We start from the raw sequence: 10,216 nt of genomic DNA, 5'->3' as shown, positions 1-10,216 counted from the left end.
GGGCAAAAAGGAAAGTCACAAACATTTCTGTAACTTCTTCTGCAGATTAACCCCCGTTTGGATGGATGCATTCGTGCCTGGAACTTGTTGAATCAGGGAAACTCTGGGGTAAAAGACATCATTCAACAGAAAGAAAGCAAACACTGTTTGATAAGTGTTGGAAGGGGATCTTACTACCCTGGCACTGGATATGCAAAGTTTCATATTAACTACAGTAAGTGTTTACCCCACTTTCTTGGGAATACCCTTATGCTGGGCTAGTTACTAAATTAATGAGTGGAAAGAAAGGAAATGGGCATTGTTACTTCACTTCAGCCCAGGCATTTCTCTTTGCCATTAACAGAAGTACTGAAATGCTTTCCAACCATCTGTTAGGAAACAGGCTTGGAGTAGCACCAGGGGTGCTTTCTATTAGCTCCGGCTGATACGCCAGCTGCGCCCGTTTCTTGAGATCAATGACCTCAAAACTGTGGTACATCTGTGGGTGATCTCCAGACTTGATTTCTGTAATGCACTCTATGTGGGGCTGCCTTTGTACGTAGTCCGGAAACTTCAGTTGGTTCAGAACGCGGCAGCCATGTTGGTCTCTGGATCATCTTGGAGAGACCATTGCTGATGGAGTTACACTGGCTGCCAATAGGTTTCTGGACAAAATACAAAGTGTTATTTACAACTTACAAAGCCCTAAATGGCTTAGGCCCTGGGTATCTAAGAGAGCGTCTTCTTCATTATGAGCCCCACCGCCCATTGAGGTCATCTGAGGAGGTCTGTCTCCAGTTGCCGCCGACCCATTTGGTGGCTACACAGAGATGGGCCTTCTCGGCTGCTGCCCCGAGATCGTGGAATGCGCTCCTTGCTGAGATACAATCCTCCCCATCTCTGCTGGCAATTTCCAAAAAACACCTTAAAACCCATCTTTTCATCCAAGCTTTCTCAGCTTCCTAAATTTTGGTGGTTTTAATACTTGGTCTATTTTAAAATTCAAAACCCGATTTCGGGGTTTTTAATCACTGTAATTGTTTAATTGTTGTTTTAAAATGTTTTTAAATTGTTAATTGTTACGTTGTTTTTTAATTTGTTTCAGCTCTTTACTGTTTTAGTGGTTTGTTTTAATTGTAAACCGCCCTGAGCCATTTTGGAAGGGCGGTATACAAATCAAATAAATAATAATAATAATAATAATAATTATTATTATTATTAATAATAATAGTAGTAGTAGTAGTAGCAGCCAGAACTCTAAAAGTAAGAGGCATTATCACTTTTCCCCACACCACAGCTGTGATGATTTGTATGGCAAGATAAAGGACTAGAGCACATTTTACAGTTGCCTCAGGATGCCACTAAAATGGCTTCTGCGAAACAGGCAATCGCTTTCCAAGTCATAACATGTAGAGTTACTTACCATGTGGATTACCACACTTGTTATGAGGGTCTGTCTGTGTCTTTGCCTGTGGCCACTAGGAACAGGAAGCTTCCTTGTTGACACTGACTAGCAGCAGTTCTCCAAGGTTTCAGACAGGAGACGTTCCCAGCCCTATCTGGAGAAGTCAGATCTGAACCTGGGACCTTCTGCATGCAAAGCTGATGCTCTACCACTGCGCTACAAATACGAATGTATTTGTTGTTCTAGCAACTTCATACCACCTTTTTTAAAGATAAAAGTAGATGACAAAAAAAGAATCTAATAATTAATATAAAACAAGGCCACAATATCTCAAGATATCTCAAGATAAAACCAACACATGGTTAATTAAAAATAAACTAGCCAAACCCGCACAGAGCATCTGTGTGGCGCTTTGGGGCCGGCTGTTTTCCCCCTCCCTCTTCCTCCTGCCCCGGTCTCTCCTCTCTTCCCCTTTCCTCCGGCCTGTGCTCTCCAGCCCTCCTCCCCTCCCGTTCCTCTCCCCACACAGGGCCGTGGCGGGCAGCCAAGAAGGGCCCCACCGCTGCCGTTTTCACTTCCTCCTGCCAGCCCGCTGCCCGCCGCCACCTTTCTCTCCCCCCCACCCACGGCCTGCCACCACCTTTCTCCCCCGCCTGCTGCTGCCTTTCTCCCCCCCGCCCTTCTCTCCCCCCACCTGCTGTGCGCCGCCGCCTTTCTCTCTCCCACTTGCTGCCCATCGCCTTTCTCTCCCCCGTCCACTGCCGCCTTTCTCTCCTTCCTCTCCCGCCGCCCACCGCCTTCCTCTCCCACTGCCGCCTTTCTCTCTTTCCTCCTTCACCTGCTGGCTGGCCAGTGGCCACTTTCTTCCCCCTCTCCTCCTCAGTCCTCACTTCGGAACTCTCACAGCCTGTTAGTTCCACCGCCAAATCCTGGGCACGCATGTCCCACTCACCTCCTCTGGCTCCAGGCCAGGGCCAGTCCTTCCCACTGCCTCCCATCCCAGGCCGGGCCAACTCCCAGCCAATCTGGCGCCTCCACCGGCCAAACAGAGCTCAGCCGATAAGGTGCCTCCCTCGCCGGCATGCATTGCCTTGCCACATCTCCACGCTGGCCGGCTAAGAGAATTAATTATAAAGATAAAGCAATCCTCGCCTTATCCCTGTAATTTCAAACAAAAAAATCTTGCATGGTCTCTGAAATATAGTCAACATTAAGATGGATTGATCTTCAATAGATACCAAGTAATGGAATTTCATAAGCACCAAGAAAGCTTCCTTATGCACTCCTGATCACAGAGATGGTACTTCAGCCACAGTGAGATGTATGAGAAGAGGCAGGCCTTCAAAGATAGGGCCTAAGCCAGTGATCTTCATTATTTCTCAGGAGGGGCCCACTTTGGCAAAAGGCCTTCAGTGTGAGAGCCATTTTGCTCTGTTCTGACCCCCCCCCCCCCACATCAGTGCTGGGAGTGCCCTTTAAGAGATATGGAGTCCTCTCTTAAGAGCTCTAGGAGGAAAGCAGTGGCACACCCTCTAAGAAGGTGTAGGGGCTCAAGAGGGTTTTCCTTAAAGGAGCTCCCCACCCCACCCCGGCACTGGCAAAGCGCAGAACTGCACAGTGAGAATAGTCACCTCCACTTGGTGCCAGGAGAACTGTGCCAAATATTCAGCTTTGGTTGAAGTTCACACAGACCCAATAAGCAATTAGTCCAGGAGTCACACTTAGGGTTGATGGAGACCACAACTAGCCCCTCTGGGCCTTACAATGAAGAATGCTGGCCTAAGCTGCTGTTAAGATGTCACCTTATCCAGATTGTTGAGTGAAGCACTGTTTATGATCTGCCAGTACCTGCTTAGCATGAACACATCAATCATTGTATTTTGGCCAAGAATAAAGTCAAAATACTTAGGGTAATTGGCACATATTAACGTTATCCTTTATTGGAAAGCTGCTAAGGCTTCCAGGAAGAGAGATAATCTTCCAAAAGAAAGTACTAATCATATTCTGTTGAAAGAGTAGTGGAACAAAGAGACACATGGAAGGAGAAACAATATTTGGCTCCAACCATTGCCTCACACATCGGTGGGAGACATCTCCATTTGTACCTGCTTTGCCAAAGTAAAGATACAACAGCTTTCTAACATTGTTTTTTCTTGCCTTTTAATTTGTTTAAAACAAAACAGATAACAGCCTTACCGGTACAGAGGATTGGTTAATAAATGTGACCTTGACAATCCGTCCATCTGCAGGCACCGGTGTGATGTTTGCCTTGGTTTCTGGTGAAACAGTGCCTCTTGCTTTGTCTATAGTAGACTCTGACTCTTCAAACTCACAGGTAGTCTTTTGCTCCTGCTGCATGTGGGGTGGCAGGAACTGGTCAGATATTTAGCACCTTCTCCTTTGGGTAAATGAGGAATAATTTGTTGTGAAAGGTGCGTCTACTACAGTAGACCTCATCTCTGCCATGTAAGGAAGACACCTGGCATGAAAATCTGATCTGGCTGAAATTCAGTATCTCCCCCACCCACCCACCCCACAAGAGATATAAAGCATAAGGACTTGTGGATAGTTAAAAATGTTTAGGTATGTGAATTACTAGTATGAAAGGCACACATTAGTTGTTTCCACTGACAGCACTGGACTCATCCATAGGTGCCTCTTCTGATGTATGGTTTTCTTACTCAGGTGCCTCATTTCAGAACGCATATGAAGGTAACTTGTTCCACAGCACCCCATGTTGAATGTCTCTGAAGGACATTTCTGCCTGGCATGTTAGCTTTCTAGGTGAAGAGTTTTGATGAGGGGATATTCTAAGGCAAGGGCTCTCCCTCGTACACTGAAGTGACACAGTCCAGTGAGAGATCTTTACTGCCTCAGAAACTGCATGTTTTTATTGGTGGTCAAGAGACCAAGTGAGAAGCCCTTTAAAAATGTTGACACTGACAGTTTGTCTTGTACCATAGTATAAAAATAAGCTTTTTAATATCTAAACATAACAGATCTTGGAACTATGTATGATTGGTTTTTATTTGTTTTTTCCTTCTGGCCCCAAGGAAGTAATTGTCTCTATCGAAAATGTCATTGTTGCCCGCATGGAGTCAAGCAGTTTATGTTCCTCCAGGAGAGTACCACTGGGACTCAGAGTAACCAGGCAGCAACTTGAACTTGCATCTGATTCACATTCAGAGATCACCTACATAGAGCCACAGCTCTTTGCCCTTCACCAAGCAATGAATGGATCTCTTGATACCTACTTAGGTGGCATTCCTGGTAAATCGTGTTCCCTTTCATTCATTACTTAATTGACTAGCCTAATTTAGACATCCTAGCAAATAACATTGTGTTTGCCTTTTCTTTTAAAGTACTTTTGTGCAGTGTTGCTATAGTAGTAATAATGCATTAGCCTAACATTAACAGAAGCAGGTTTCTCTCCAAAGGTCTATTTTTGTATGTGACCCTAGGGAACCTCTATTTCCTCCTCCCCTCTCCACTCTTCTTCTTCTTTCCCCCCCTCTCTCTGATCTTTTTATAGTGTACCTAGAGTGTCCTCTGCTGGTAAGTCCTCAGACTGCATTAGTATGTCAACAAGCTGGTGTTTTTCCACAATCTATTTCTAAAGGCTAACTGGGACGTGTGTGAGAAGCACAGAACATATAGACAAGAGTCCAAACTCCTGTCCTGCTTGTTGTGACTTCATGGGCTCCATTGGAAATAGTGCAGCCTGAGAGTGTATAAATAATATAGGAAAACCCAAATTGCTAAAACTCTGTGCTCCTTTTGGCTGAGACAATAAATATTAATAAACAAATGGGTTCTATACTAACCTTTCAGATGGAGGTGCTCTGTACATGGGAAAGGACCCCTTGTGCAAGTGCAACTCTCCTTCTGTGAATGGAATGAACTCGTGTCTATCTATGCAGTGCCTCTTTGTGAAAGCTTAGAACACAACCCACCTTCTAGGCAGGAGCAGCCATGATTCAAATTGGAGGCTGCCTCTGTGCTTTGCGCGCACACACACCATTTGAATTGGCACTTTTACTAGCCATTCTGGTTTGATTTGGCCTGATTCAGCAGAGGGTTATAACTGAGCCAGAATGGCCACCCAAATCGACATTTCCCCTACTGTACTTATTGCAGCGAAGACAGGGCAGGGAGACATCTCTTTTCTTAACTTTTTGTTGTTCCCAGTGGCAAGGGAGCAATGTCTTCTGTGGATTTACTTTTTAAAAAAATCCTGAAGAGGCTGGGGTTTGGTTTGGTTTGCCTCTCCTGCAGTCCTGGGAAAGGTGTAGGGTATTTCTGACTCATAGTGTTTTCAGGAGTTCTGACCTTTGTAGAAGTCCCTAAAAACACTATGAGGCTATTCTCATGATGGGGGGAGTCTGGGTGAGCCTGGTGGTTCAATGGCGGATAGCCTGTCAAAATAGCCCTCCCCTAAAATGAGTTTAGCTGAGTGCTCCACTAACTCTGTTTTTAAGATCATGAGATGCTGCTGCGTGAGTCCACAGTGACTCACAAGTAGACCCCAACCAGAAGGCTGCAGCAAGCCTCCCAGCATCGGGGGTCCCCCCAGAATACCCCACACATGCACACGGGGCATCCTGGGATTTCTGGGGGCCAGACGGCCCCCAACCCCTGCCACCCCTACTGGCTCCATGACAGAGCCAGTAATCGTATGGTTAGCCGATTCGGCCACCCAGAATGGGCTCTGTGCTCATCTGCCCACTATCCCCACAGAAGCACTGCAGGCTCTCCACAGTGCTCGTGTGGAGAGCATCTATGATTTTCAAGAAACCCTGAGCCTTTCCCAGGACTGCAGGAAGGGGAAGGGGCGGGAATACCTTTTCAATGACTTCTTTCAAAAATGAAGACAAAAAGCAACATAACATTAAGAAAAAGGATGTCACACTGCCCTGTTCTGTCAAGGTGAGTCCAAATTAAGATTTGAGCCAAATCAGGTGGCACTTGATTAGGTTTGAATCAACCCACTTAAATTCAGCCCCCATGCATTGCATAAGCTATTAGACAGTGCGTCAGATTTCACATGTGTGCAGGTCTGGATCCGAGTAGAATAAACTGAGAGGTACTCAGTAAAAATAAACTGAGAGCGTCAAAGCCTCTGGTGACTCACCAGATTCATGCTTTGCTAGCCAAAGCTGAAAACTGTCAACTCCTCTTTGAGATCTATCCCAAGCAAAAGTACAGGTATCCCTGTGACTCTTCGCATCATTTGCGAAGAAAAACCTCTGGAAAAGTCCCAAATGTATATCTGGGAATTAGGTATTGTACTGCTGGTACTATGAGGAGGAATTTGATATAACTCTAGTCACAGTAATTATATTACAAAATATTAGTATCTCATGTAATCATAATTTGAATCCCAAAAAACTGAGTAGGCACTTCTGCATTTGTATGTAAACATTTTACTGCACACGTACCAGTTGCCAGGGAGTAACAGCAGGAGAGAGGGCATGCCCTCAACTCCTGTCTGTGGCTTCCAACAGCATCTGGTGGGCCATTGTGTTAAACAGGATTCTGGACTAGATGGGCCTTGGGCCTGATCCAGCAGGGCTGTTCTTATGCTCACCATTACAGAATTGAAACTACCAGTTAATCAGGAATATGAGAAAGCTACTGAGAATGCATTGTCTTTGTACACTAGAAATACAAATTCACGTTCTTCTGTCTTGTATTGAATGTCACATCAAGATCCAACCCCCTTTCCTAAAGCTGCAGGAAGAAGAAGGTATATAACAAGTACTTGAGCTTTAGCCCACTTTATTCAGTACAGTTCAAAATAATGTTCTTTTTGGAAAGTGCTAGTGAAAATTGGAATCTTAACAGTGCTCAGAAGGGAAAAAACTGTCTAAGCGGTCCCCTGAGGTAAACAAAGACACAGCAAGAAATGCAGCTCATCTGACAGCGATTATGCTGATATAAGGCCTGGCAACAGACAGAGTAATGGAAACAGAATAAAAATCACACGGACTTCCCATGTATTGTGAAGTCATCGAGGAACAGAAGTCAGGAAAATAATTAGCAGAAAACAGACACAAAAAGTAATGAATTGTTCAGTTGACTCCCAAGTCCATCAAAGGACACACACACAAAAAAGTGAAAGAATACATCACTCATGTAGCCTTTACCAGCTAACTCAATCAGAACACACAGAGGAAGATATCAGATGTCATTCATTTCCCATTAACAAAAGCAACTTACATTAGCAACTAACTGCTAATTCTTGTGGACCTCTTGAAAACTTCCAGTACCACTGATCATGATATCCTTCTGGATAATCTACCCTGGTTGGGGAAAGTGTGCTGTGTTTGTTCTACTCCAGCCTGGAAGGCTGATTCCAGAAGACATTGACAGAGGTCTTCCACATGGAATGCGATGCCTTTTTCTTCCATCTTGTCTCCCATGCTCTTTATCTACATGAAACTGTCAAGTAAGGCCATCTGGAGAGTTGGAGTGTATATGGATAATCAGCAGCTCTACTTCTCCTTTCCATCTGCTGAACCAGAGGTTAGGTTTAATAATGGACTGCTATTAGTTAACAACGAGACTAGCTATTAACAAGATGGTCAGTGGTTCTGACAAGACGATGGCACTGTTCATGGATGAATTGTTGGACTAATGAGATGATGAACCTGTTCTGGAAGGGTTGCATCCTCTCTAAAGGATCAAGTATCTTGTCTCAGGGTGGTGACTGATTCAGCTTTGTCACTGGAGGCTAGGTGGCCTCTTTGGTCAGCTAAAGCCCCTTCTAGCCAGAGGCAGCCTGGCCATAGTTCTCCATGTCCTGATAACCTCAGATTTGAGTGTAGTATATTATATATGGGGTTGCCTTTGAAGATTTCCCAGAAACTAGTTACTTCAAAATTCTATAAAATTCAAAAAGCAGTGCTCTACTACTTACTGGCATCAATCCTAGGGAACATATTCTGCCAGTTCTGAAAAAAAGACTTCATGATGGTGTTTATCTTTAAAGCCTTATATGACTTAGGACCTGGGTACCTGCTTAGAGTCTCCTTTTTCCATATATGCCTGCCTGTGCATTAAAATAATCAGAAGTCCTTCTCTGGTAACATCGACACTTTGAAGTTAGGTGGGTGGCAACTGTGAGACAACTTTTTGGGTTGTGGCACTCCATCTTTCGAATCCCCCAGTGAGGCCAGCCCTGCAGCCACTCTTCAGTGCGAGCAGAAGTTCTTTTATTATCCTTGCATTTTTAGCCTTTATTGATTGATTGATTATTTGATTTGATTTTTAGCCTTCTTTTTAGTAAGCTTATGAGATCACCCACATTCCATCTGTGTGTCTGTCCCCTGCCCACCCACCCCCATCAACTTTGCAATGCCTGTTCCAAAATGAACCAAATTGGGTACAGTTGTAGGACACAGATACTTCAGTGGCATAGTTTGTGATGATGTTATCCACCCTGATCAAGATGGTGGATGTGTAAACATTTGAGGCGCAAGTGGGTTAATGTGAACTGCCTAACCAATTTGAACCAAATTTGGTACAGTTGTAGTGAGTGACACACAGGGACACCTCAATGGCGTGGTTTGTGATGATGTCATCCACCCCGATTCAAGACAGTGGACGCATGAACATTTGAGGTGAAATTGGGCTAACTTGTGAACTGCCTAACCGATTTGGACCAAATTTAGTCCAGTTGTGGGGATAGTGAAAGGAAAGTAGGCAGATTAGTTCTTACTAGAATGAACTGTTAAAAAAAGTGAGTGATGTTTGGCTTTAATTCTGTAGAGACTCTTATTTATCTTTCCTGTTTTTAAAATTTTCCATGGTGGATGGGTGTGTGATAGATAATCTATTAGACATATATGTCACTGACATTAAGAGTGAAAGTTTTTAAAAAATATAATTAGCAATTTTCTGGGATGGATAATACTTTAAAAAATGATAAAGATTTATTATTCTTTGGTGTTTTCTGCAGATGTTCCAATTGATGCCACCCCAGTAACCGCTTTTTATAATGGCTGCATGGAGGTGAAGATCAGTGATCAGCAAGTGGATCTGGATGAAGCTATCTCCAAAAAGAATGACATTAGATCACATTCATGCCCATTGCTTATGGAAGAAATTGCTGCTTTTGAAGTCAGTGATCTCCCACTTGTTCATTAATCTCATATAAGGAAAACCAGATTGGCCAGAACTGATAGACTCAGAAACTAAAGAATGAAGATTCTACTTTCTAATGCTGTATTTTGAGAACAAATACATTTTTTTCTGATATAAAGGGACCATACCAAGATTAATATCCTTAAATAAATTAGTCAGCGTCAGTTGTAACATTTCAAGATTTGTAGTTGAATAGTCTACTTGTCAACATTTATACAGTTCATATTTTGTATTTTGCTTACCATGGAATATGAAAACAGAAAACATCAGTTTTCACTCAATCTGATGTTTGATTTTGATATATTATTGTGTTTTGGCTGCAAAAATGGCACTGAATAAACTGAATCAAGATATTTCATTTAACATCTTAAAAATATTACAGTCTGATCCTATCAATAAGGTTTTACAGCTTTATAAAGGCGAAACATGAACTGCTGTGTGAATAGCATGTCACGGAATTTTAACGGTGAGTTTAAAGAGTGTCACAGGCTGATGGCAGAAATGTTTAGTATCAAAGTACCAATGAAACATATTTCATAATTTTTTTTTAAAAAAAGTTCCAACCTCTTTCCCATAGCAGACCTACTAATATCAGCTGTTCAACAAAAAAGATTGTATTTGTATGTTTCAGCTCCTGATACACATAGAACAAATTATGATGAAAGGGATATATTGACTTATTGGGCA

General features: G+C 43.3%; 1 protein-coding gene across 6 annotated transcripts in view; it reads left to right on the top strand.

Annotated features, from left to right (window-relative positions):
- The window catches only part of PROS1 (protein S), a 45,980-nt gene extending 36,088 nt beyond the window's left edge, over positions 1-9,892 (top strand). For all 6 annotated transcript variants that reach the window (XM_053306744.1, XM_053306746.1, XM_053306748.1 and 3 more), the window contains exons 12-15: positions 46-214; positions 3,568-3,719; positions 4,438-4,654; positions 9,345-9,892. In XM_053306744.1, coding sequence (XP_053162719.1) covers positions 46-214; positions 3,568-3,719; positions 4,438-4,654; positions 9,345-9,532 — 726 coding nt within the window. In that variant the 3' untranslated portion in view covers positions 9,533-9,892. The remainder of the gene's footprint in view (positions 1-45; positions 215-3,567; positions 3,720-4,437; positions 4,655-9,344) is intronic.
- The last annotated feature ends 324 nt before the right edge of the window (positions 9,893-10,216 follow it).

The sequence above is a fragment of the Hemicordylus capensis genome, chromosome 3 (assembly GCF_027244095.1).
Source record: "Hemicordylus capensis ecotype Gifberg chromosome 3, rHemCap1.1.pri, whole genome shotgun sequence".
NCBI classification, from domain to species: domain Eukaryota; kingdom Metazoa; phylum Chordata; class Lepidosauria; order Squamata; family Cordylidae; genus Hemicordylus; species Hemicordylus capensis.
This window is presented reverse-complemented; position numbering and strand designations above follow the sequence as displayed.